General features: G+C 46.3%; 1 protein-coding gene and 1 long non-coding RNA gene across 6 annotated transcripts in view; both read right to left on the bottom strand.

Moving 5' to 3' along the window:
- The window catches only part of LOC129523959 (solute carrier family 35 member F5-like), a 66,518-nt gene extending 60,540 nt beyond the window's left edge, over positions 1-5,978 (bottom strand). For 2 of the 4 annotated variants that reach the window (XM_063703613.1, XM_063703611.1), the window contains exons 1-2: positions 5,844-5,978; positions 693-860 (exon numbers count right to left, since the gene is read on the bottom strand). In XM_063703613.1, coding sequence (XP_063559683.1) covers positions 693-756 — 64 coding nt within the window. In that variant the 5' untranslated portion in view covers positions 757-860; positions 5,844-5,978. Of the gene's footprint in view, positions 1-692; positions 1,160-3,095; positions 3,471-5,843 lie in introns of those variants that run through there. The other 2 variants (XM_063703616.1, XM_063703614.1) reach the window with 2 other exon arrangements.
- Positions 5,979-9,939: 3,961 nt separating this feature from the next.
- LOC129524011 (uncharacterized) lies at positions 9,940-27,628 on the bottom strand. 2 transcript variants are annotated; one of them, XR_010132758.1, is made up of 8 exons: positions 27,459-27,628; positions 25,354-25,412; positions 23,774-24,269; positions 19,148-19,270; positions 17,183-17,299; positions 16,649-16,845; positions 15,740-15,804; positions 9,940-10,107 (listed from the first exon to the last, which is right to left on the bottom strand). It is a non-coding gene; the product is annotated as an uncharacterized lncRNA (long non-coding RNA). The 2 variants fall into 2 exon arrangements; XR_010132757.1 differs by lacking the exon at positions 9,940-10,107 and having other exon boundaries at positions 15,542-15,804.
- Positions 27,629-27,957: the final 329 nt, after the last annotated feature.

Here is a 27,957-nt window from a genome sequence, read left to right as displayed (position 1 = left end):
TACTATGAATATCTTAATTCTAGTACACACCTGCCACCTGGTGCATAAGTACATGAGTGTCACCAAAGCATATACTAAGAGGTAGATTGCTGGGTCAAGCAAACTAAACTAATGGCTGGTTTTTGGTGTCTCTGTTACTTACACTGGTTGACTCGAAGAGTTATTCCACCAAATGACTTATCTCTATTAAGAGAAGGACATCTCTCGATCTCTCTCAGAGCTTGTGGCTGAGTAGTTTTACACTAGTATTTACATTGAAAAGAAGTAGTAGAGACACATGATTGTAGAGCACTACCAGAACGCAGCAGATGGCTGAGAGCCTAGTAGTCTCCATTCAGTCCATACTGTACTCAAGGCTGAAGCCAGAATGAAACTGTGGCAACGTGGTTCTGATTCCATCTGCAATCCTTTGATTTCCTAGATAATTTCACATGCCTATCTAGATAGGTCTCGAACTCCTGACCTCAGGTAGTCGACCCACCTCAGCCTCCCACAGTGCTGAGATTACAGGCATGAGCCACCACGACCTGCTAGGAGTTCACGCTTTAGTTGGGGAAAGTATACAATAAGCAAGCCAATTTTTAAAAAGAGAACTGCAATTAGAGTTAAATGCTACAAAGACAATCTCACAGGAAGATGGGATGTAGAATGATAAGGCTCTCAGAATAGTAGGAGAAACTATTGCTTCTTACGATGTTTGTCTTTCTTTGTATCAGTGCTCAGCTGAGTCTGCAGTGCTTCAGAGGCAGCTTTCATTTTATAAAAATCTATGATTTCTCCTTCCAGTTGTTTTTCTCTTCCTCGAGCTTCCTTATCTCCTCCTGTTGAATCATTTTAAGATGCTCGAATTTGTCCTGCAGCTGTGAAACCAATGTGCAGTTGTGACACCAAAGCAGTGTGGCTGAACACCCAAAAGAATATGCTTTTTTATGATTATCAAACAAACCCAAATCATCACAGTAGAGCACGATCTTAATAACAATCTCAAAAACTCAGGAGTAAACACTCAGATATGGAATTTTTCTTTTCTTCTTTTTTCCTTTTATAAGATGGAGTCTCACTCTGTTGCCCAGGCTGGAGTGCACTGGTGTGATCTCAGCTCACTGCAACCTCCATCTCCCAGTTCAAGTGATTCTCCTGCCTCAGCCTCTTGAGTAGCTGGGACTACAGGCGTGCACCACCACTACAGGCGTGTGCCACCACACCTGGCTAATTTTTGTATTTTTAGTAGAGATGGGGTTTTGCCATGTTGGCCAGGCTGGTCTCGAACTCCTGACCTCAGGTGATCCTCCCACTTTGGCCTCCCAAAGACTTTTTTTTTTTAAAAAATATAGAGACAAGTTCTCAGTACTTTGCCCAGGCTGGTCTCAAACTCCTAAGCTCAAGTGATCCTCCCACCTCAGCTTCCCAAAGTGCTGGGACTGACTGGATGCAGTGGTTCATGCTTGTAAACTCAGCACTTTGGGAGGCCAAGGTGGGAGGATCTCTTGAGCCCAGGAGTTCAAGACCAGACTGGGTGATATAACACAATAGTAAACTTCAACAGGAGAGAGAATCTGTAAACTTCAATATAGATCTTCTGAAATTATCCAGTCAGAGGACAAAGAAAAAAAGAATAAAAAAGAGAAAAGAAGGCTGGGTGTGGTGGCTCAAGCCTGTAATCCCAACACTTTGGGAGGCCGAGGCAGGCAGATTAAGAGGTCAGGAGTTCAAGACCAGCCTGTCCAACATGACAAAGCCCCATCTCTACTAAAAATACAAAAATTAGCCGGGTGTGGTGGCACACACCTGTAGTCCCAGCTACTTGGGAGGCTGAGGCAGGAGAATCGCTTGAACCCAGGAGGCGGAGGTTGGAATGCAATGTGAGCCGAGACCACACATTACACTCCAGCCTGGGTGACAGAGCATGACTCTGTCTCAAAAAAAGAAAAAGAAAAAAAAAAAAGAGACAGAGAAAAGAAAGCCAACAAGACACCATTAGGCAAACCATTGTCAGGTTATGGGAGTTTGGGAAGGAAAGTAGAGAAAGGAGAAGAAAGCTTATTTAAAGAATGGCTGAAAACTGCCTAAATCATGGGAAAGATTTACACATCTAAATCCATGAAGCTTAAAGATTCCTAAAGAGGTTCAAACCAAATAGATACTCACCAAGTCACAATATAATCAAATAGTCAAAAGTTAAAGAAACTTTGCAGGTCAGGACAGAATCGAATAATACATTCAAAGTGCTGAAAGAAAAAAACTGCCAGCAACTAATACTATGTCTGACAAAGCTGTCCTTCAGAAAGAAAAAAGAAATAACGTGTTTCCTCGACAAACAAAGCTGAGGGCATTCAGGACCACTAGGTCTACCTTAAAAAAATGCTTAATGGAGTTTTTCAAGTAAAAATGAATGAAGTTGGGAGCGGTGGCTCATGCCTGTAATCCCATTTTGGGAGGCTGAGGTGAGTGGATCACCTGAGGTCGGGAGGTCAAGACCAGCCTGGCCAACATGGCAAAACCCCACCCCCAGTAAAAATACAAAAAATTAGGAAGGTATGAAGGCCACTGAGATCGTGCCACTGCACTCCAGCCTGGGTGACAAGAGTCAAACTACATTTCAAAAACAAAAAAAAAAAAACAAACAAAAAAAACAAAACTTGAGGCCTGGCCTTCTGCTCCTCTCCAACCTCCCCTTCTCTGGGCCCAAGCCACCTTGGCTGAGGAGGGGGTGAGGAGGTGTGAGCCCCTGCCAGGAATCCCCTGCCCGGACCAAGTACTCGGCCCCCAGGCCTGCATTCAGTGAGGCCTCCCGTGGCGTCAGCATGTTCGTGTGGAGGAATGTGGAAGGTCACTCTGCGGCCGTGTTCCCCTGGTACTCCATCCCCTTCCTCACCCCTCCCTGCAGCCACATGAGGCCCAGCAACCTGTCAGTCACTCAGTGGCCTCCAACCAAAGAAAACAACCTGCCAAGTTGGCAGCTGTTGCTCATGAGCGTCCACCAGGTGGGACAGGGAGTGTTGACCCTGGGTGGCCCCCTGGAGCCACCTGCCCTGAAAGCCCAGGGCCCGCAACCCCACACACTTTGGGGGTGGTGGAACCTGGTAAAAGCTCACCTCCCACCATGGAGGAGGAGCCCTGGGCCCCTCAGGGGAGTCCCTGCTGGACAGTGAGACAGAGAATGACCATGATGATGCTTTCCTCTCCATCATGTCTCCTGACACCCAGTTGCCTCTACCACTCAGATGATGTCAGGCCCAGTCCCTCAGTGCCCTGCGCAAGGAACAGGACTCATCTTCTGAGAAGGATGGACGCAGTCCCAACAAATGGGACAAGGACCACATCCGGTGGCCCATGAGTGGCGGTCATGATCTTCAGCAAGTGGCACCAGGCCCTGGCAGGGAGCACCAGGGTCACTCCAACCAGGATATCCGGACCGTCAGCCAGATGCTGACTCTGGCCCAAAGACTTCTACTCAGTATGGAGCTCCAGGCCACTTTGCAGCCCCTGGTGAGGGAGGTGTACATACCATGAATTGTGGGACCTTCAGAGCTTTTCACTTTTCGGAAAATAGCTCCTGTAGGGGCTACAAGATGGAGTGTGAAGAGGGCCTTGGGCCACAGGGAGGTGCCTGTGGACTAGGGGGAGTTCATGCACCCCTTCTTTCTCCAGAGGGGCTGGACTCAGGTGAGTATGGGGGTGGGGGCTCCTGCACTTCGACACAGGCAGTGGGAGGGTTTTCTCCCCATTCCCTCTGCACTCCCAACTTGAGCTATACTTTTTAAGAAAGTGATTCACCCTGCCTTTGCCCCCTTCCCCAGAACAGAACACGTTGATCATGGGCGATATTTTTCATTGTGCCAAAAAGTTGCCATGACCGTCATTAAACCTGTTTAACACCAAATAATAAGGAAAATAAAATAAAAAATTCGGGCTTGGTGCAGAAACTCACCCCAAATAAATCACCTACCAAAATATTTACATAATGGTGGAAATATTCCAAAATTCAATATTTTGGGATTTATACACAAAAGATAAACAAATTAGAGGCCAAGAGGCTGCCGGAAGGGAAAAACGGGGCCTGGGAAGGCCATTGTGAGGAATGAGCTGGGCCTAAAGAGGCCACTGGCAGGCGGGAGCTGGGCCTGCTGAAGCGGCCGAGAGGCAGGAGCTTTGGACTCAGGAGGCCGCAATGAGGCGAGAGCTAGCTGGGCATGGAGAGTCCGCTGTGAGTCCGCTGTGAGTCCGGGCCCATGCAGGCCTTCGAGAGGCAGGAGGCCGGGCCTGCAAAGGCCCACTGGAGGTCAAGTTCTGGGCCTGAAGAGGCCACCAAAAGTCAAAAGTGGGGCCTGGGAAGGCCGCCAAGAGCCATGAGCTGGTCTGGGCTGAAAGAGCCCACTGGGAGGCAGGAGGAGCTGGGCCTGGAGAGGCTGACTCGAGGAAGTTTTGCACCTGGAGAGGCCACCGAGAGGACGGAGCTGGGCCCGGCGAGGCCGACTTGCTGCTCTTCCAGGCCCAATTTCAGGCCGACTTGACGACGACTTGGGCCTGCAGAGGCCGCCGGGAGGCCAGAGCTGGGCCTGGAGAGGCCGACTTCAGGACGATTTGGGCCTGCAGAGGCCGCCGGGAGGCCCAAGCTGGGCCTAGAGGAGCCCACTGACCTTGCCATTGGAGGGCAGGAGCTGAGCCTGGAGAGGCCACCGTGAGGCCTGAGCTGGGCCTGGGGAGCTTGGCTTCGGGAAGTGGTGGGCCTACCAGGGCCGCTGGGAGCTGGGCAGGAGCTGAGTCCAAAGACGTTGTTGGGAGGCCAGAGTCAGGCCTGGAGACACAGCCGGGAGGAAGAGCTGGGCCCGGAGAGGACGCCGGGAGGCTGCAAGTGGGTCTGGAGAGGCCGATTTGAGGAGGCCCGGCCTCCGCCTCCCACATGGCGGCCTCTGCAGGCACAGCTGTTTCTCCTAGTTGCATCTCCCGCCTCCCAGCAAACAAGCTTTTTTGGCTCAGCTCCCGCCTGCGTTTGTACACCCCGAAGTTTCTGCAACCAAGCTCTTCAGACCCACATCCCGCCTCCCAGTACCTGAACAGTACCAGCTCCGGCTGGAGAACAGAGTCTGTAGGCCCCGCGGTTACCTCCCAGGGGTGTCTCCAGACCCAGCTCTCGCCCCACCACGACCTCCCAGGCCCAAGTCGCTGCCTGCCTCCCAGCAGCCTGCGTGCGACCCTGCTCCTCCCTCACGGTGGCCTGTTGAGGCAGGGGCTCACGCTGACCTCTCTCAGCGTGGGAGGGGCCGGTGTGAGGCAAGGGGCTCAGGCTGACCTCTGTCAGCCTGGGAGGGGCCGGTGTGAGGCTAGGGGCTCAGGCTGACCTCTGTCAGTGTGGGAGGGGCCGGTGTGAGGCAAGGGGCTCAGGCTGACCTCTGTCAGCGTGGGAGGGGCCCGTGTGAGGCAAGGGGCTCACGCTGACATCTCTCAGCATGGGAGGGGCCGGTGTGAGGCAAGGGGCTCATGCTGACCTCTCTCAGCGTGGGAGGAGCCAGTGTGTGGCAGGGGCTCATGCCTCTGGGCAGGGTACCAGAGGCATGGGCATCAACAGGCCACCGTGAGGGAGGAGCTGGGCTGCACACAGGCTGCTGGGAGGCAGGCAGGGACTTGGCCCCAGGAGGCCGCCGTGGGGGCAAGAGCTGGGCCTGGAGAGGCCCCTGGGAGGCAAGAGTGGGACCTGCAGAGGCCACTCTCCAACCATTGCTGGGCCCGTACAGGCCACCGGGCGGCAGGAATTAGGCCCGAAGAACTCGGCTGGAGAAAGTTCGGGACCTACAAAGGCGGTTGGGAGCTGGGCAGGAGTTGAGCCAAAAGAGCGTGCTTACTTGCTGGGAGGCAGGCCCGGGAGATGCCGACTTCAGGACAACTTGGGCCTGCAGAGGTCGCCGGGAGGCCCAAGCTTGGCGTGGAGAAGCCCACCGACCGGAGACCATTTGGGGCCTGCAGGTGCCATCGGAGGGCAGGAACTCATCCTGGAGAGGCCACCGTGAGGCCTGACCTGGGCCTGGGGAGCGTGGCTTGAGGAAGCTGTGGGCCAACCAAGGCAGCCAGGAGATGGGTAGGCACTGAGTACAAAGAGGTTGTTGACAGGCAGGAGTCGGGCCTGGAGACACAGCCAGGAAGAGGAGCTTGGCCCGGAGAGGACGCCCGGAGGGTGCAAGTGGTCTGGAGAGGCCGACTTGAGGAGGTTCTCAGCCCAGAGAGGCCGCCGGAAGGGAAAAACTGGGCCTGGAAAGGCTGTTGTGAGGAATGAGCCCCATGGGCCTGAAGAGGCCACTGGCAGGCGGGAGCTGGGTGTGTAGAAGCTGCTGAAAGGTTGGGAGCTTGGCTTGGGGGGTCCACAGTGAGGCAGATGCTGGGCCTGAAGAATCTGCTGTGAGGTAGATGTTGGGACTGTAGAGGCCGACAGGAGGCAGAGGCTGGGCCTGGAGGGGCCAAGATGCAGGAGCTGGGCCTGGAGAGGCTGCAAAGAAGCATGAGCTGGGCCTGGTGAGGTCGACTTGAGAAAGCTCAGGGCCTGGAGAGAAGGCTGGGAGGCAGGAGCTGGGTCTAAAGAGGCCATTGTAACGATGGAGCTGTGCCTGTGGAGGCTGTTGTGAGGCAGTAGGCTCATCTGCGGAGACTGCCATGAGGTGGGGTATGGGCCTAAATAGGCCACTGTGAGTCATGAGCTTGGTCTGTAGAGGCTGACTGGAGAAAGTTCTGGGCCTGGAGAGGCTGCCGGGAAGTAGGAGCTGGGCCAAAAGATTTAAGCACATTTACATTTGTTAGGCACTTTATTTCCATTATTACAATAGATAATAATATATTTAATATATTAATATATTTAACATATTAATATATATAATAAATATATATTTATTAGATATCCAATATATAATAAAATAATTATAGAACTCACCATAATGTAGAATCAGTGGGCGTGTTAAGCTTGTTTTCCTGAAACTGGATGGTCCCACCTGAGCGTGATGGGACAAAGTGACAGATCAATAGGTATTAGATTCTCATAAGGACAGCACAACCTAGATCCCTCACATGCACGGTTCACAACAGGGTGCGTTCTCCTATGAGAATCTAATGCTGCTGCTCATCTGAGAAGGTGGAGCTCAGGCGGGAATGTGAGCAAAGGGGAGTGGCTGTAAATACAGACGAAGCTTCCCTCACTCCCTCACTCGACACCACTCACCTCCTGCTGTGTGGCTCCCTACGGCTCCATGGCTCAGGGGTTGGGGACCCCTGCTCAAGTGCATCCAAAGCGACCCTTCCCACACCAGTCTTCATAGTGGTCAAGGGCAGCAACCACTTAGCTCCCAAGGCATGTGCCTCAGCTGGCATTTTGTCACAATCAACAGTAAGTGGTAGCTTGAGTCATTGTGAGGTCACTTCCTGGAAATCACCAGCATCCCATTTCCCACTGGCAAAGAGCTCAGCACTGCCCCCTGGGAAACCAAACCTATGCCCAAATCCCATCTGTGTGGGTTTATCTCCTGGGACCCTTCCTAACATATTAGTCAGAGTCCAATCAGGAAGCATAAACCACTCAAAAGTTTAAAGTGGTAAAATTTAATACGGAGAATTATTCATTATAACAGGTGAACAGCATAATGAGAGATTGGCTAGCACAAAGTAAAGAGAACTCTAGAGAATACAGGACTAGCCCAGGCCAGGCATGGTGGCTCATGCCTGAAATTCCAGCAATTTGAGAAGCTAATGCACGAGGATTGCTTAAGGCCAGGAGCTAGAGACCGGTCTGGACAACACAGTGAGAACCTGTCTCCATCCAAAAGAAGAAAAAAGTTAGCTGGGGGTGGTGGTGCACACTTGTAGTCCCAGCTACTCGGAATGCTGAAGTTTGAGCCTGGGAGGTCAAGGCTGCAGCGAGGCATGATTATGCCACTACAGTCCAGCCTGGTGACAGAGCAAGACCCTGTCTCAAAGAACAAAACAACAAAAACTGTTTACAGACAGAAAAGAGATAGAGCTAATAAGCTGAGGAAAGATGTTGAAATGTGACAAGTAAAGTAACATGAGGTCTTTTGTCTATTTAAAATAATCAAACAAAAAATGACTTACTAAATTATAATACCCTGTGCTGGCAAAGGTGCAGTGAAATTGGCACTTTCTTATACTATGAGGGGTGTTTACATTGTGTATAAGCCTTCCCGGGTAAAGCCTGTCAATTTTTTAAAATAATGGAGACAGGGTCTCACCATACTGCCATACTGCCTCCTCCAACTCTTGGCCTCAAGCAATCCTCCTCTCTTAGCCTCCCAAAGTGCTAAGATTATAGCTGGGAGGCACCCAAAACCCTGTCAATTTACATCAAGGGTAATGAGAATGTCCATTCACCATGACTCACAGTAATCTTACTTCTGGGGAGACAATTCAATCTAAACAAAAGGTCATCTGTACAAACACAGTAAAAATCTGGGAGTAACTGAAGACAGAGTTGGTAAGTGAAATAAGAAACAGTTCTAAGAAATTAAACTATGATATCAATAGGCACCTGGTATAAAAGGTCAGTTGATGTTAGCTGCTACTTTTTTGTTGTTTTGAGACAGGGTCTCACTCTGTCACCCAGGCTGCAGTGCAGAGGCCTGATCATGACTCATTGCAGTCTCAGCCTCCCTGGGCTCAAGTGATCCTCCCACCTCAGCCTCCCAAGTAGCTGGGAATACAGGAACATGCCACCACACTAGGCTAATTCATGTATTTTTCTGTAGGGATGGTGACTCCCCCTTTGTTTCCAAGGCCTATCGCAAACTCTTGGCCTCAAGCCATCCTCCTGCCTCAGCCTCCCAAAGTGTTGTGATTACCAGTGTGAGACACCACACCTGGCCAGCTGCTACTTTTAGCAATATTATTATTATTCTTCCACTCCATTAAAAATTATTATTTTCAAGGCTACGCAACAGTATGTATCCTACAGCGTAATTGTAAAAACATATACAGTCGCCGTCCCTCAGTATACAGAATTAGTTCCAGCCCCCATCTCTGCATATACCAAAATCCATGCTTACTCACGTTTCGCTGTCACCTCTCTGGAATCCACGTATACGAAAATTCCAAATATTAGTTGGGCATAGTGGCAAGCACCTGTAGTCTCAGCCACGTGGGAGGTTGAGGTGGGAGGATCGCTTCAGCCTGGAAGGTTGAGGCTGCAGTCAGCTGTGATAGCACTACTACACTCCAGCCTTGGACAACAGAGTGAGACCCTGTCTCAGAGAAAAAAAAAAACAAAATAAAACAGGTTAGAAATTGTAATGAGGTCTGTTGGGCAAAATTCCATATAAGCAAAGTATAAATAAATAAAGCAAATCGTGATAAATTAGTACGACTGACTTTCTGGAGTTTCTGACAACAAAAGTAAGGAAAATGCAGAACACAAAGACAGAGAGTAAAAAGAGAAATTAGGAAAGCATTCTACATGTTTAATAGGAAGACACTGGCCGTGTTCGTGCAACAGCAGTATGTCATGACATGACATACCTTGGAGAGAAGTTAACAGATGAGGAAGTTGATAAAAATCATCAGAGAAGCAAAATACAGGTAGCGACACTCAAGTAAACCACGAAATTTCCATAACTTATGTCAGCAAAGTGGGAATATTGTACAGTGTGTGTTGAAGTTCCTGTACAACATTGTTTATCTGCTGTTTGTTTGTTTGTAAGGAATGTATATACTAAAAGTTCTTCTTGCTGTCAAAAGAATATGTGTGAATAAGTCATTTTAACTTATTCTTCTGTTTTTCTTTTATCTTCCTGCCATCATCCCACAGCCTTACTTTAGAAATTTTTTCTTTAGAAAATTGAACAAGTGCTCCTTGTGGTGGCACATACCTCTAGGATGGGAGGCAGGGGTGGAAGGGTCACTTGAGGCCATTAGTTTGACACCAGCCTGGCCAACAAAGTGAGACCCCATGTCTACAAAACAATTTAAAAATTAGCCAAGTATCGTCATGTATACCTACAGTCCTAGCTACTCAGGAGGCTCAGGTAGGAGTACCCTTAGCCCAGGAGTTCAAGGCTGCAGTGAGCTGTGATAGCACTACTGTACTCAAGCCTGGGTGACAGGGTGAGACCCCATCTCCTACAATAAAAAACAAAGAAAAAATGTAGTTCAAGTAGCAAGCTGTATGTGGCTTAGTCTGAATATTTGTAAACTAGAAATTCTCAATCTTTTGGGGTCTAACATCCCTTTACCTTTTTTAACTTTATTGAAGATCTCTAAGACTATTTCTTTCTGTAGATAATTATATGAAAACTAGAAAATAAGACCCAAATTTTTAAATATTATTCATCACATATTAAAGCCATTACATGTTGATATAAGATTTTAAAAATATTTAATATTCATTACATATTAATAATAAAACCATTACATGTTGATATAATACTTTTTTTTCTTTGAGACAAAGTCTGTTCTCTTGCCCAGGCTGGAGTGAAGTGGCTCAATCTCAGCTCATTGCAACCTCCGCCCCGCAGGTTCAAGTGATTCTCCTACCTCAGCCTCCCAAGTAGCTGGGATTACAGGCGTCCACTACCATGTGCAGCTAATTATTGTATTTTCTTTGTAGAGAAGGAGTTTCACCATGTTGGCAAGGCTGGTCTTGAACTCTTGACCTCAGATGATCCACCCGCCTGGGTCTCCCTAAGTGCTGGGATTACAGGTGTGAGCCACCGCGCCCACCCCGATTAATGTATCTTTTAAAACACTGATTAGCCAGGCAACAACACCGGGCAGGGGTCTCCTCATTCCCAGCGATGCAAACCCCACTGCACGGCTGAGGGGTTTCAAGGGCTGCAGAGCCAAAAGGCTCTGACTTGAGATATTATTTTACTTGTATTTTTATTTGTATTGTGAGACAGGTACTGCTCTGTCACCCAGACTGGAGTGCAGCTGTGCATTTACAGCTCGCTGCAGCCTCGACCTCCTGGGCTCAAGCCATCTTCCTGCCTCAGTTCCCCAGTAGCTGGTAGTACAGTTGAGTGTCACCATGCCTGGTTATTTTTTAAATTTTTTTGTAGAGTGAGGGTTCTTGCTATGTTGCCCAAGCTGGCCTCAAACTCCTGACCTCAAGAGATCTGCCCACTTCAGCCTCCTGAGTAGCTGAAACTACAAGTACACATCACCATGCCTAGCTACATTTATTTAATTTTGAAAAATATTTTTGTAAAGAGCAGATCTTGCTGTGTTGTCCAGGCTGGTCTTGAACACCTGCCCTTAAAAGATACTCGCACCTCTGCTTACCAAAGAGCTGGGACTACAGGCATGAGCCATTGCAATCAGCCTGAAGAGATTTCTTTAATCTAGCATCCCATACTTGGTAGGATTGGGAAAGGCAGTAGTGTTTTTTAAAATTACTTAATAATTTCAGTAACAATCAAACTCAACCTTGACCACTGCCTTCTCTCACACCCCATATCCGGTCTGTCAGGAAATCCTGTTGATTGTCTTCGATATCTACTAAAGATCCCCACCCAGCAACTCCCTGGCCTCCTCCCCTACTTCTCCCCTCTGACCATCTCTCAACACCACCACGACCCTGGTCAGGACCACCATCATCTCCCGCCTGGATGTTGCCAAAGCTTGGCCCCCATGCTTCTATCACATCTTCCCACAGTCTTTCTCAACTCAGCAGCCAGAGAATGCTTTTAAATCGGGAGACAGATCATGTCGCCTCTCTGCTCAGAACCCTCCCGCAGTTCCCATCTCAGTCAGAGTAAAAGCCAAAGCCCCAGCAATAACCTCCCAGGGCTTATGTGATCTGTACTGATCCCCACCCAGCAACTCCCTGGCTCCCTCCCCTAATTCTCTTCCTCTCTCCATCTGCTCCATGGGCCTCCTTCCAGAGCCAGAGACACACCTCAGACAGTTTATTCTATTGTTTCTGCCTACAATCCTCTTCCCTCAGCACCTTGGCCACCTCCTTCCCCTCCTTCAAATCTTTACTCAATTTTCACTTAGGAGGCCACCCCTGACTATTCTATTTAACATTGCCATCTGTCCCCATGCCCACCATGCTCATTTCTTCTTTCTTTACTTTCTTCTTTCTTTTTTTCAAGATCTCACTGTCACCAAGGCTGGAGTGCAGTGGCGAAATCACAGCTCACTGCAACCTCAAATTTCCAGGCTCAAGCGATCCTCCCACCTCAGCCTCCCGAGTACCTGGGACTCCAGGTTCATGCCACCATGCCTGGCTAAATTTTTTAGTATTTTATTTTATTTTATTTTATTTTGAGACAGAGTTTCACTCTTCTTGCCCAGGCTGTAGTGCAACGGTGCGATCCCGGCTCACTGCAACCTCCACCTCCCAGATTCAAGTGATTCTCCTGCCTCAGCCTTCCAAGTAGCTGGGATTACAGGTGTGTGCCACCACGCCCAGCTAATTTTTGTATTTTTAGTAGAGCCGGGTTTCACAATGTTGGCCAGGCTGGTGTCAAACTCCTGACCTCAGGTAATCTGCCCGCTTCGGCCTCCCAAAGTGCTGGAATTACAGGCGTGAGCCACCATGCCTGGCCAATTTTTTCATTTTTTGTAGAGACAAGGTCTTACTATGTTGCCCAGACTGGTCTTGAACTCCTGGCCTCAAGTGATCCTCCTGCCTAAATTCCTAAAGTGCTGGGATTACCGGCATGAGCCATCATGCCTGGCTTCATGTTCATTTCTTCTTGCTGCTGCAACATAGTTTGCAGTTTCCTACATTTAGTGGCTTAAAGCACCACAAATCTACCATCTTACAGTTCTAGGGGCCAGAAACCCAAACTAGGTCTATTAAGGCTAAAGTCAAGGTGTCAGCAGGGCTGCATTCCTTCTGGAGACTCTAATATGTTCCCTTGGCTTTTCCAGCTTCTAGAAGCCACCCCCATTCCTTGGATCATGGCCCCTGACTCCATCTTCAAAGCCAGAGGTGAAGCATCTTCAAATCTCCCTCTCTTACCTCTGCTTTCATCACCACATCTCCTGCTCCAATTCTGAGTCTCCTACTCTCTTTTTTTTATAAAGACCCTTGTGATTGCTGGGCATGGTGGCTCCCACCCAGAATCCCAACACTTTGGGAGGTCAAGGCAGGAGGAACACTTGAGGCCCGAAGTTTGAAACTAGCACGAAAAACAGTGAGACCACCCCCTCTAGAAAAAAATAAAAATAAATATTAGCCCGACATGGTGGTATGCGCCTGTAGTCCCAGCTCCTTGAGAGGCTGAGGTGAGACAATCGATTTAGCCCAGGAGTTTGAGATCAGCCTGGACGACATAACTCAATCTCATCTCTACAAGGACGAGGTGGGAGGATCACTTGAGCCCAGGAATTTGTGGCCAGCCTGGGCAACAAAAGAAGACCCCATCTGGCCAACACGGCCAACCTGGCCACCATGGCAAAACTCTGACTCTACAAAAATGAGCTGGGCATGGGTGACATGCATGTGTAGTCCTAGCTACTTGGGAGGTTGAGATGGGAGGATTGCCTGATCTCAGGAGGCCAAAGCTATAGTGAGCTATGATCACATCAGTGCACTCCAGCCTGGATGACACAGGAGATTCTGTCTCAAAAAAAAGAAAAGAAATATATATTTAATCTCTGTCCCTGGTTCCTGGCACAGAGCTTCTAAAGCTCTTACAAAGACCTCAGTGATAGATGTGACAGGAACATCTTTTGTTTTAATATTTGGTCTTGGTCCAAGGTTTCTAACACAAGAGCCTCTAAGAACTTTGGGATCTCCAGCATGGTAAGAATGCATTTGGGGATGTTGTTGAGATGACTGGGTGACTGCAAGCTCCTAAATTTCTTCAAGAGGAGGGCTGATTACCACGCAACCACATGGTAAGAGGCTTGGAACTTTCAGCCTCATGCACTGAACTCCAGGAGGAAGAGGGGCTGGAGACCGACTTAATCACCAACAGCCAAAGATTTTATCAATCATGCTTGCATAATAAAGCCTCCATAAACACCCTGAACGGGGTTTGCAGAGCTTTCAGGGTTGCTGGACACAGGAGATGCTGGGAGGGTCGCATGTTCAACAGAGGGCATGGGAGCTCTGTGCCCCTCCGAACTTAATTTGCCCTGGGTATCTTTCTTTTTTTTGAGACAGGATCAGGCTCTTTTGTCCAAGCTAGAGTGCAGTGGCACAATCTCAGCTTACTGTAACCTAAGCCTCCCCAGTCCCCAGCTCAAGGTATCCTCTCATCTCAGCTTCCCTAGTAGTTGGAACTCTAGGTGCACAACACCACACCGGTTATTATTATTATTTTTTAATTTTTTATAGAGACAGGTTTTCACCATGTTGCCCAGGCTGGTCTCAAACTCCTGAGTTTAAGCGATCCTCCCACCTTGGCCTCCCAAAGTGCTGAGATTACAGGCATGAGCCACTGCATCCAGCATGCACGTCTCTTTCATTGACTGTTTCTGAGATGTATCCTTCACAATGAACCAGTAATAGGAAATGAACTGGCCAGATGTGGTGGCTCACATCTGTAATCCCAGCACTTTCAGAGGCTGAGGTGGGAGGATCACTTGAGACCAGGAATTTGTGGCCAGCCTGGCCAACACAACAAGACCCCATCTAAACAAAAAATAAAAGAAACTAGCCAGATGTGGTGGTGCAGGCATGTAGTCTCAGCTACTAGGGAGGCTGAGGTGGGAGAACCACTGGAGCCCAGACAATCAAGGCTGCAATGAGCTATGACTGCACCATTGCACACCAGCCTGGGCAACAAAATAAGACCCTCTCTCTCAGAAAAAAGAAAATAAACTGTTTTTCTGAGTTCCGTAAACTGTTCTAGCAAATTATTAAACCCAAGAAGACAGTTATGGGAACCCCCGATTGGTAACAGGTTGGTCAAAAGTATGGTGACAACTTAGGACTTGCCATTGGCATCTGAAGTGAGGATGGCCTCGTGGGACTGAGCCCCTAACTTGTGGGGTCTGTGCTAACTCCAGGTAGTGTCAGAATAAAGTCATGGGATACCCAGTTAATATCCAGAGCACTGAAGAATTTGGTGTAGAAACTCCATACATACATTCAGTCAGAAGTGTGTGAGTAGAGACAAACATGGGCTTTTCTGTCACCTACCTGCTTAACTGCATAGGAGAGGCAATATGTGGTGCTCATGAACAAAGCAAACATTAAAGTCAGACCAGACCCAACATTTGACTCAGTCTTAATATCCAGGTGAGCCTGCACAAATCATTCATTATTCCTAAGGCTTCATCACTCCATTCATAAAATGGAGATAACTGTGGCACCTACATGTGATTCTGTGAGAATTAACGAAATATTATGCTTGGGGTTATTGTGATCATTATACCTGTTCCAAACTATTTGACAAGGACAGTGATGGATGAAGACATCAAAAAATCAGAAACTGCAATGAGGTCTCTCAGGCAAAATTCCATACAAGCAAATTACTGTGTCTACAAAGCATTCCTGACACACTTAATTCACCATTCCCTGAACAAAATACGCCATCTTCGTCGTTCAGGTCTGTACGGTGCTGGTTTCCCTTCCGGGCAGTTTGCGCTATCCCATCCCGGCCCATTCCCCATCCCTCCACCTCCCCCTTCCCTCCCCACTCTCATACAACTCTTCCTCATCTTTCAGGACTTGGCTTCAATGTCACCTTAACTGGAAGCTTCTCTCACTCTCCAGAAGAGCTTCCCATTGCACTTGATGCATGCACTATTATTTGATCATTTTTAAGTTACAGTCCAAATCTTTTTGTACCTGAATAACATGTTGCCCAGTCAGTCTCTCTTCCTGGATTCAGAAGTCCTTCATGGTAGATCCAGCTGGAAGTGACAAAAAGACATCTTTTGACATAAACGGATGACACAGACAGACATAAATTCTTAAATGTCTTAAATGTTATGTGAAAATTAAACAGAATTCAAAGACTTCTGGGGAACACTTAGGAAGTTACTGGGAATGTCATAAAGGGTTAATTTGTATTTTATTTTATTTTTTGAGACAGTCTCATTCTGTCACCTAGGCTGGAGTGCAGTGGTGCAATCAGGCTCACTGCAGCCTTGACCACCTGGGCTCAAGTAATCTCACTTAATTTTTATTTGGTTTAAGAAAGTCTTGGTTGAGGGTGGTGGCTTATGCCTGTAATCTCAGCACTTTGGGAGGCTGAGAGAGGTATATTACTTGAGGCCAGGAGTTTGAGATCAGCCTGGGCAATATATTAAGACCCTGCCTCTACCAAAAAACAGAGTGAATGTGTGGAAGACAATTTTTCCACAGACTGGGAGTGAGGGAATAATTTCAGGATGATTCAAGTGCATTACATATATTGTGCACTTTATTTCTATTATTACTACATAGTAATATATAATGAAATGATTCTACAACTCACTATAACGTAGACTCAGTGGGATCTCTGAGCTTGTTTTCCTGCAACTAGACTGTCCATCTGGGGTGATGGGAGACAGTAACAGAATATCAGGCATTAGATTCTCATAAGGAGTACACAACCTAGATCCCTCACATGCACACTTCACAACAGAGTTTGTGCTCCTATGAGAATCTAATGCTGCTGCTGATCTGACAGGACATGGAGCTCAGGTGGTCATGCAAGCAATGGGAGGGGCTAGAAATACAGATGAAGTTTCCCTTCACTCGCCTGCTGCTCACCTCCAGCTCTGTGGCCCTGTGGTTGGAGACCGCTGCTCAAGTGCATTTGAAAGGATCCATCCCACGCCATTCTTCAGAGACATCTTTATTGCTGCAGTGGTCAACTTGTAGCACCCCTAAGCTCGCAGGACATATACTTCAACTGGCATTTCACAATCAACAGTATGTGGCAGCTTGAGTCATTGTGAGCTCACTTCCTGGAAATCACCAGCATCCCATATCCCATTAGCAAGGAGCTCAGCACTGCTCCTTGGATAACCAAACCTATTCCCAAATCCCATCTGTGTGCTTCTATCTCCTGGTACCCTTCCTAGCATCAATTCTGTATTTGTAGGAGTCCAATCAGGAGACACAAACCACTCAAAAGTTTAAACTAGAATGAGCAAGATGGCTCACACCTGTAATCCCAGCACTCTGGGAGGCCAAGGTGGGTGTACTGCTTTGAGCTCAGGAGTTTGAGAACAGTCTGGGAAACACGGCGAAACCTCGTCTCTACAAAAAACACAAAAATCAGCAGGGTGTGGTGGCACTTACCTGTAATCCCAGCTACTCGGGAGGCTGAGGCAGGAGAATTGCTTGAGCCTGGCAGGTGGAGGCTGCAGTGAGCAGAGGTTGTGCCACTGTACTCCAGCCTGGGTGACAGTGTGAGACCTGGTATCAAAAAGAAAAAACGTATATATATGTATATAAGTAAATTTAATATAAAAAGTATTAATTTTGGCCAGGCAAAATGGCTCATGCCTGTAATCCCAGCACATTGGGAGGCCAAGGCAGACAGATCACCTGAGGTCAGGAGTTCGAGACCAGCCTGACCAGCATAGAGAAACCCCATCTCTACTAAAAATACAAAATTAGCTGGGCATGGTGGCACATGCCTGTAATCCCAACTACTCGGGAGGCTGAGGCAGGAGAATCGCTTGAACCCGGAAGGTGGAGGTTGCGCTGAGCCGAGATAGCGCCATTGCACTCCAGCCTGGGCAGCAAGAGTGAAACTCCATCTCAAAAAAAAAAAAAAAGATTAATTTTTACAGAGGATCAGCACAATGAGGGACACACTAGCACAAAGTAAAGACAACTCTAGAGAATACGGAACTAGCAGAGGCCAGGCATTGTGGCTCATGCCTGTAATCCCAGCAATTTGGGAAGCCTAGGCAGGAGGATCGCTTGAGGCCAGGAGTTGGAGACCAATCAGTGCTAAATAGTGAGACTCTGTGTGTACCAAAAAAAAGAGACATTAGCCAGGTGTGGTGGTGGTGCACACCCGTAGTTCCAGCTACTTGGGAGTCTGGGATGGGAGAAATCCCTTGAGCCTGGGAAGTCTACACTACAGTGAGCCAAGATTGTGCCACTGCACTCCAGCCTGGGCGACAGAGTGAGACCCTGTCTTAGAAAGAAAAAAGAAAAGAAAGTGTTAATCCCCCTATGGGAATCTCCTCTTCTCCTGCCCTCTCTGGAACCTCACTTGTCAGTTCTTCCTCCCACTTTCCTGTATCTTTAACCTATCGCCCACTTTTAGCTCCTTCCCATCATCATTTAAATTACTCAAACTTCTTCTGTTTTAAAAACCTCTCCCTAAACTCAGGGAGAGGTCTCCTGCACACCCATTGAGCCATCTGCTCTCCCTGGTGCCTTCTCTATAGCAGCCTGAGCCATGTCTCTAATCCATGAATCTCATCATGTTACTCCCCCATTTACATCACTTCTCCTTGCCTCAGGGATTAAGTCCAAACTCCTTAACAGCCCCTGCTCTGCCCTGCCTTGCAAGGCAGCCTCACTGCTTGCCCCTCTCCATTTCATCTGCTATGGAGTCCAACTGAGCCTCATCTGCCCCTTGAACACACACTCTTTCTCCTCTGGGAGTCTCTGAAGTGGGTAATATCCTCTGCTTATAATATGCTTCCCCTTAAACCTCTACTCTCTTCCTAGCTAGCTTCGACTCCTCTGTCACTTGTCTGCTTTGGCATCACCTCCTCATAGAAGACTTCTTTGACTCCCGAGATTCTCAGGAGCATGGCAGGTGAAGTGCTCCTCCCATGAATGGATGGAGATTAGGGAGTGTGTGTTATTCATGCTTAATTCACCAGTGCTTATCTGAGTACCTGGCATAAAATAGTTACTGTGGTGGCCAAAGTAATAACCCCCACCACCACCAATTGCTCATGTCCTATGTTACACAGCACAATTACATAGGAAGGGAGAATTAAGAGTGCAGATAAAATTAATGTTGCTCATCAGCTGACCTTAAAACAAGATTATCCTGGAATATCTAGGAGAGCCCATGTACTTACAAGCATTCTTTAAAACTGGAAGAGGGAGGCAGAAGGTTAAGAACCAGAGACGGTGGGCACAATGGCTCATGCCTGTAATACCAGTACTTTGGGAGGCCAGGGCAGGAAAATCCCTTGAGTGCAGGAGTTCAAGGTCAGCTGTGGCAACATACTGAGGTCCCATCTCTACAACAAAATAAAAACAAAATTCACTGAGTGTCACGATGCTTACCTGTAGTCCCAGCTACGGGAAGGCTGACATGGTAGGATTGCTTGAGCCTGGGAGTTTGAGGCTATAATGAGCCATGATAGGAGCACTGAACTCCATCCTGAGTGACAGGGCAAGGTCCTGTTTCTGAAGAAAAAAAGGACATTGGAATCAGGGTCCTCTCCATCCTGAGGTGCCTACAAGGCATCTCTCTCTGCAAACGAGTAAACATCACCCTCCAACTCCTTACAGAGTGGAGCAACAGGAAAACTCCTTCACCTCATTTCTGTGCTGCTTGGGAGGACTGGACAGCCCAATAACCAGCTCCTTGCTGATGAAGCAATCAGGAAATGGCTCGAGTTGAGCTAAGGAGAATTTGGGTCCTTCTTTTGGTTCTCAGTAGGCAGGGTAGGGGCCAGGCATGGTGGCTCATACCTGTAATCCTTGCACTGTGGGGGGCCAAGGTGAGAGGATTGCTTGAGGCCAGGAGCTCAAGACCAGCCTGGACAACATAGAAAGACCTGGGTGGCATACACCTGTGGTCCCTACTACTTGGTAGGATGAGGTGGGAGGATTGATCACTTGATCCCAGGAGTTTCAGGCTGCAGTGAGCCATGATCACACCACTGCACTTCAGCCTGGGTGACAGAGCCAGACCATGTCACAAAAAGTTAGAAAGAAAAAAAAAAGAGAGAGAGGGAGACAGACTATACACAGGCACCACCACATTTGGCTAATTTTTAAATATTCTGTAGAGACAAGGTCTTGCTATGTTGCCCAGGCTAGTCTAAAACTCCTGGCATCAGGTTGGGCATGGTGGCTCATGCTTGTAATCCCAGCACTTTGGGAAGCTAAGGCAGGCAAATCACCTGAAGTCTGGAGTTTGAGACCAGCCTGGCCAACATGGTGAAACTCTGACTCTATCAAAAATACAAAAATTAGCTGGGCAGTAGTGGCGTGTACCTGTAGTCTCACCTACTCGGGAGGCTGAGGCAGGAGAATCACTTGAACCTGGGAGGTGGAGGTTGCAGTGGACCCCATCACTGCACTCCACCCTGGGTGACAGAGCAAGACTCTGTCAAAAACAACAACAACAATAACAAAAACAAAACAACAACAACAACAAAACTCCTGGCATCTAGACATCTTCCTGTCTTAGCCTCCCAATGCCCTGGGATTATACTGTTTCCTATAATTGAAGACACTTGTTCTTATACTGCTTTAAGGTATAAAGGAAGAAAAAAAAACGGATAATGGCAAATGTTGGTGAAGGCCGGGCATGGTGGCAGCCTGTAATTCCAGAACTTAGGGAGGCTGATGAACTTAGGTAGAACCTTGTTTACTAGAGTATTAGGCATGGGTTTGGGCAACTATTCTAACCAGAGAAACTGGCTTCAGTGAGGGCAAGTTGGCAATCCAAGGTATAGCATGCATAGGGCTGGCAAAATTCAGGGTGACTGAAGCAAAAGCTTCAGAACCAGAAAGACCACATCTGGGGGTAGAGCACAAAACTCTCAAGAGATGAATCTTTGTAAGAGTGAGGCAGAACTATATAGCAGTTTTAGGAGATCTGTTGGTGCCCAGCAAGAGCTCCAAATGGGCTATATGCAGGGATGCAGGCTGTAGTCTCAGGAGAGGAGGTTCACAAAAGTCATTCAGTCCAAGACCTCAAACTCTGTTCTCTACTAAAAGGAATCAAGTTTCCCTAGAGAAATGGCTGACTCCATGTATGGTGCAGTATATTGATCCTGGAACATCTTTTTTGCCAGAAAGCAAGGAAGCCATCAAAGTCCAACAGGATCACGTCAAAAAGACATGAAAGTCAACTTGAAGAGATAATTATTAACCTAGATGAGACAATGTAAGCATCCAAAACAATAAAGACTGCAATGGCCTGAAATACATCAAATGCAAACAATAATCTATGAGTTCATAATGGTATTCAGAAAAAAAAACTACTGGTCATTAGAGGGAAGGTTACTAGGTCACTAACTTACTACTCTGAAAAGTGACTTAAGATGAGAGGTAGGGTGGAGAATTAGCTATTTATTCAGTCTTTCCTGTACAAACATAAATTTTTAGGGAGATTGAAGCAGACGAAACAAATCTGGAAAAATGGAGGTAACTGCTTAATCTGTGGGTTGGGTGCATGGAGGTTCAACATATTTCTTTTGTGTATATTTGAACCCCCTACAAAAAAACCACAAGACAGAATGTGAGCCAAGCAGCTTAGGGTTTAGGCAAGGCTTCTGCCTATAAGAGACACCAGGATATGAGGAGTAGTTTTAGCCCTAATGGGCTGAGCCAACTGGAGGTATATAGGGAAGTGCTAAATTGCAGAGGTATCATGTTGCCCAGCACTTGATCAAATCCTAGATCCTAGGTCTGCTTGGTAGCATGCTTCCTAGGTAGTGGATCTGAGGCTACCTATAGAACTTCCTTTGCAGTCATAATTCGCTCAGAAACTACAAAAGTGCTTGCTCTTGAAAATGGAGTCTTTGTCCATTTCATGCTTCTATAAAAGAATACCACAGACTGCATAATTTATAAAAAGGAAAAAAGGAAGGAAAGAAAAAAGGAAGGAAGGAGGGAAGGAGGGAAAAAGGGAAGGAGGGAAGGAAAGGAAGGAAGGGAAAGAAGGAAAGGAAGGAAGGGAAAGAGAGAAAGAGGGAAGGAGGAAGGGAGGGAAGGAGGGAGGGAGGGAGAGAGAGAGGGAGGGAGGGGAAGGGAAGAAAAGGGAAGAGAAGGGAAAGGAGAAAGAAAAGGAAAGGAAAGGAATACATTTTATTTCTTAACAGTTCTGGATGTTAGGAAGTCCAAGGTTGAGGGGCCTGCATCTGGTAAGGGTCTTCTTGCTGCATCATCCCACTACAGAAGGCAGAAGGAAAAGAGAGTGCAAGAAAGCAAGAGGGCAAAAGGGGCTGAACTCTGTTTTATAATAAGCCCACTCTGTGATTACTAATCTATTACCACAATAACAACATTAACTCATTCATGAAGGCTATTTTATTAGGCCCCACATCCCAACTGTTGCATTGAGGATTGAGTTTCCAGCACATAAACTTTGGGGGACACATTTAAACCATAGCAGAGCACTTAGGTTAATTCAACTAAGAGGAGCTGGGAAAATCAAAGGCATGAGAAAGACAGCAAAAGCTAGCAGAGAGAAATGCATAGGTTAAGGAAAAAAGTCACAGTGAATCCTGTAGGGCAGGCTACTTTATCAAAAGCACCTAAAAAAGATCTCATTAACTCTCCCAGCTCACCTCCACCCACATCTAAAGAGCCACACACAGCACCACCAAAGGCAGCACAATGAGAACAGCATTCTCCTCAACAGACAAGCTGGGAGTATCTAGACACCTGACCTCAATAGCTCCAGAACAGCCCTAAAACATTTCCTCTCTAACCACCACTCAAGTCACCAGCTTGGAAAGTATTAAGAAAACCCAAATCCTGACACACCACTATGAAACAACTTAAAACAGCAAAGAACAACCCATTTAAACAGCAATGCCAGCTGTTGGGAAAAAAAGGAACAATGAGTAGAGGAGAAACAGAACTCTCGGGGTCCACCAAGACCCAGTCTCTCAGCTTCAGCACTTTTAAATGCAGAATCCATACCCCTCTGGGGCCTGTGGAGCTCCACAAGGCATGTCGTCCTCAAAGATAAATGAGCAGGCAAGCTGGCTAGAAAACCACTAAGGGTATTATTCTTTAAAGAATCTTTATAGGGTCAAAGAGGAATGAGTCTTAACTGGCTATGTGAACTCCCCACAGATTCTGAGGATGATGTCAGTATCCCTTTCCAGATGTGTTTAACACTTTGCAGTCACTTGTATTCCTGCCACTGAGTGCCAGTGTTTTGCTAATTTGAACTGATTCCAGCTCACGCTGACCCCAGCTCCCTGGATGTTACCATTAGCCAAGACTGTCACCCATACTGTACCCTTTCAAAGAGTCCTAAAAACAGCTCTTCACCTACTCTTCCAAGACAAGTAAAAATGTCTGCCAAAGAAATGGGGAAAAAAGATTCAGAGAGTGAAAACAATTAATATACTAACAAGAGAGCAAAAAGCAAAAGGGGAGGAGAAACTAGGAAAATCATAGATGGGCTCTCACCTATTTCCAAAGCTGGGCTAATGTCCTTTTGCTTGTGTCTGAATAAGGCACCAATTTTAAGCTGCTAATGAAAAAAAAAGAAAAAGAGAAAGAAGCAGGCCCAGGCTGGGCGCAGTGGCTCATGCCTGTAATCCCAGCACTTTGGGAGGCCGAGGCAGGTGGATCACCCAAGGTCAGGAGTTCTAGACCAGCCTGGTCAACATGGTGAAACACCATCTCTACTAAAAATACAAAAAATTAGCCAGGCATGGTGGCGCATGCCTGTAAATCCAGCTACTAAGGAGGCTGAGGCAGGAGAATTGCTTGAACCTGGAATTCAGAGAATGTGGTGACCTGAGATCACGTCATTGCCCTCAAGCCACGGCAATGAGAACGAAATTCGGTAAAAACAAAACAAAACAAAACAAAACAAAACAAAACTACCATAAAATAACTCAGACTTAATTAAATACAACCCTAGTGGTGAATGACTAAAGATGGATTACTCATAACAGAGATAACAGTCCAATAAGAATCCAGGAATCTTACCTTTTAATAACAAAAAAATCCTTTCCTTCGAAAGTAACATCCTCTCAAGGCCAGGAATTCCATTAGTAGAAAGCCTTCCTAAAAAACAAAATTCCTGGCCAGGCATGGGTTCACGTCTGTAATCTCAGCACTCTGGAAGGCCGAGGCGGGAAGATCACTTGACGTCAGGAGTTCGAGACTGGCCCGGCCAACATGGTGAAATCCCATCTCCACTAAAAATACAAAAATTAGCCTGGTGTGGTGGTGGGCACCTGTAATCCCAGCGACTTGGGAGGCTAAGGCAGGAGAATTTCTTGAACCCAGGAGGCAGAGGTTGCAGTGACGAGCAAGGTTGCGCCACTGCACCCCAGCCTGGGCAATAAGAGTGAAAACTCCATCTCAAAAAAAAAAAAAAAAAAAAATCCTTTGGGAAGGCCTTCTACATAAAAATCTTCAACATGAGACTGGAAAAAAGGGTATGGGATCATCACCGGACCTTTGGCTTTTACAGCTCGAGCTATAAGAACAAAAAGAAAAAGGGATATCATTTAAACACAGTATGTAGAAAAGAATAATTATTGAATCTGTACTGGTCTTTAACTTTTACACTTTGATCTTTAATTCTGTTATTGTGATTGAGTCCAAAGAAAAATAGTATGAGTAAAATAAAAAGAACACCAAAAATGCTAATATTCTGTTTACCAAAGTCTGTAGTGAAATATCCCATTAAATCCAAGTGCAGTGACACACCCATAATCCCAAGCACTTTGGGAGGCTGAGGCGGGTGAATCTCCTGAAGTCAGGAGTTCAAGGCCAGCCTGGCCAACATGGTGAAACCCCAACTCTACTACAAATACAAAAATTAGGCAAGCGTGGTGGCAGAGGCCTGTAATCCCAGCTACTTAGGAGGCTGAGGCAGGGAGAATTGCTTGAACCCAGGAGGTGAGCTTGCCATGAGCTGAGATCATACCACTGCACTCCAGCGTGGGCGACAGAACAAAACTTCAACCTCCAAAAAAAAAAAAAAAACAGCTAGCAGGTGACATTTGCTATGGGGAGACTAGGGATATGATCCTGCTGCAATCCTTCCATTTTAGTAAATCTAAACTGTGTGAATCCATTCTGTTTCGTCCCCACTCCACTCCAGAGCCAAAACAAGAAAATCAATTATATTTCTAGTTCTTTAAAAACATATCTAACTAAATCATCTAATTAAAAGATAATATGCATGGTTCCATACTCTAAAAGAAAACTTACGTCCTGCATATCATGGACATTTGATGAATGCTTATTCAGTTGACTGGTGTAGACTTCAATAATAACCTGTTCAATGCATTATGCCAGATGAATCTTGCATCTCAAAAGTAGAACAAATATTGTTCGTTCAGTTTTGTCTAACCATAAATGCAATATTTACTAATAAAAAGAAAATGTTTATTGTTCTAGAGAGTATGAGAATTTTGACAACATGAATTCTCCTGTCCTAGGACATAATTAATACTTAGAGGCATACTATTTCATGTGGAAGCTACCATTAAATCAATGTTAAGTGTTAATTACCTCACATAATCTTCTAATCTGACTTAAGACTGAAGACGTACCTCACAAAGCTGATTTATCAAGTAGTAAATCTTCACCTGTTGAATTCATAAGTTCATGTCTGAAAGGTGAGAATAAATACTTAATATTCACTAGACAATATTCAACAAAGTAATATCCACTAGTACATATTTAATATTTCATCATGAACTGCGGGTGTGAAGAGAAAAGACAGGCTGGGCACAGTGGCTCACACCTGTAATCCCAGCAGTTTGGGAGGCCGAGGCAGGCAGATCATGAGGTCAGGAGTTCAAGACCAGCCTGGCCAACATGGTAAAACCACGTCTGTACTAAAAGTACAATAATTAGCTGGGCATGGTGGCAGGCAACTGTAATCCCAGCTACTCGGGAGGCTGAGGCAGGAGAATTGCCTGAACCCAGGAGGTGGAGGTTGCAGAAACCATTATCACGCCACTGCATTCCAGCCTGGGCAAGAGAGCAAGATTCTGTCTCAATCAATCAATCAATAAAAATATAAGGAGGAAGCATTTACTGTGTATATGTCTGGTATTATGTGAAGCACTTTACTATCTTATCAAATCTTCGGGACAGATCTTCAGTTCTCATGACCACAAAAGAGGATACTAAAGCTCAGACAGGAGAAGAGACGTGGCCAGCCTGTGTCCCCAGGGCCTATGGTCTTACCACTAGGTTACAGTGTTTCCAGATATCACATGTTGTGAGGTTTTTGCTTTAAAATGAACCAAAATAAACCAAAGGTGAAAACGGCATAAGCTATTAAAAAGTGGGAGAAACACTAAGAGAACCTTAAGCATGTAACTAAAAATATTATGGAAATGTTATTGAATTCATTAGCAAATTTAGTGCTAGGTTTTCATTGAGGAGTAGGTTATATTACTCATAATGAAGAAAAATGTTCATTTTAAGTACATTAACATAAATACCATCAATATTGTTTATCATGTTTAAATGTTCACTTAAAGCAATTCAGTTAAAATTCTGCATATCATACAATTTTATAGTTTGCTAGTAGGTTACAAGTAAATAGTCACCCAAATAAAAACATCATGTTTTCCACTGGTTGTTGCTCTTTTTAGGTGAGCATTTGATGTGTACCAACAGAGAGAGGATAATAACAAATCGCTAATTTCTTTCATCACTATATAAAGGTGGCTTCAGGATAGAATAGTATCAGGGCGATGATGAATTTGAAATCTAACATCAATTCAGTGATGCATCAAGATAAAAGTAGAGACAATAGGGGCACCTTGGTGAGTACTGAACATTTTATTTATTTATTTATTTTGAGATGGAGTTTTGCTCTTTTTGCCCAGGCTAGAGTGCAATGGTGCAACCTCGGCTCACCGCAACCTCTGCCTCCTGGGTTCAAGCGATTCTCCTGCCTTGGCCTCCCGAATAGCTGGGATTACAGACATGCGCCACCACACCCGTCTAATTTTGTATTTTTAGTAGAGACGGGGTTTCTCCATGTTGGTCAGGCTGGTCTCGAACTCCCGACATAGACATCTGCCTGCCTTGGCCTCCCAAAGTGCTGGGATTACAGGTGTGAGCCATCGCGCCCAGATGAATTCCAAATTTAACAAAGCAGACTAAGAGAAACAATTCATTTAAAAAAATAATATTTGGCCAGGCATGGCGGCTCACACCTGTAATCCCAGCACTTTGGGAGGCTGAGGTGAGTGGATCAGGAGGTCAGCAGTTCAACACCAGCCTAGCCAAGATCATGAAACCCCGTCTCTACTAAAAATACAAAAATCAGCCAGGCGTGGTGGCTGGTGCCTGTAATCCTAGCTGCTCAGGAGGCTGAGGCAGAGAACTGCTTGAACCCAGGAGGCGGAGGTTGCAGTGAGCCGAGATCGTGCCACTGCACTCCAGCCTGGGTGACAGAGTGAGGCTCCGTCTCAAAAAAAATAAATAAATAATTCAATGAAATCCCTAAGATCCAGGGCTTTGCAATAAATATGTAAATAAATTTCCAATCTCCATACTGAAAGTTTAAAAGAAATGCTAACAAATAACTAAAGAAATACAACTTTTCCTCAGCTTTGCAGCAATCTAGAAACAAAGTGTGTAGACACTACAAAGCACCTTACAAGGAGAAACGTGTAAGGATGGCATGACTCACCGGCAGCCCTGGGATTGTCCACGGTACCCCCATGATGAACAGTAACTCCATTGTGTAAACGCCCATGAACATAAGATTACAGGACTTTTCCAGTTTAGACATACCATATTTTCTTTCAGACAATTCTTCAATTTGTTTACGTAGATCAGCGATACGATGATTCCATTTCTCTGAAAATCAAGCAAAAGTTGCTTCTCAATACTACGTCCCTATGTCAGAGCAGCACTAACGTATAATGACTGATTTCATATATTTTACATTCAAACAGTCCATATCATTTTATTGCTTTCAAGAAAAAATTTCCCCTTTTTGGTGGTTCTTAGAATTGCTTTAATGTGAGACTATTAGAGAAGCTGAAAAGCAGGAGGGCAGAAAAGTTCAATCAAATTAAACACAATAACAGGGAGGTCACAATAAGGAGGTCTCCAGGGGTCTTTTAGCAAACTTCCTAAAACATGTCTCAGCTGTGTGAAATCAGACTTTACAGCAGCCAGGTGCA

Source organism: Gorilla gorilla, chromosome 1 (genome assembly GCF_029281585.2).
Source record: "Gorilla gorilla gorilla isolate KB3781 chromosome 1, NHGRI_mGorGor1-v2.1_pri, whole genome shotgun sequence".
In the NCBI taxonomy this organism is placed as follows: domain Eukaryota; kingdom Metazoa; phylum Chordata; class Mammalia; order Primates; family Hominidae; genus Gorilla; species Gorilla gorilla.
Note: the sequence above shows the minus strand (reverse complement) of the source record. Positions and strands in the feature narration are given on the sequence as shown.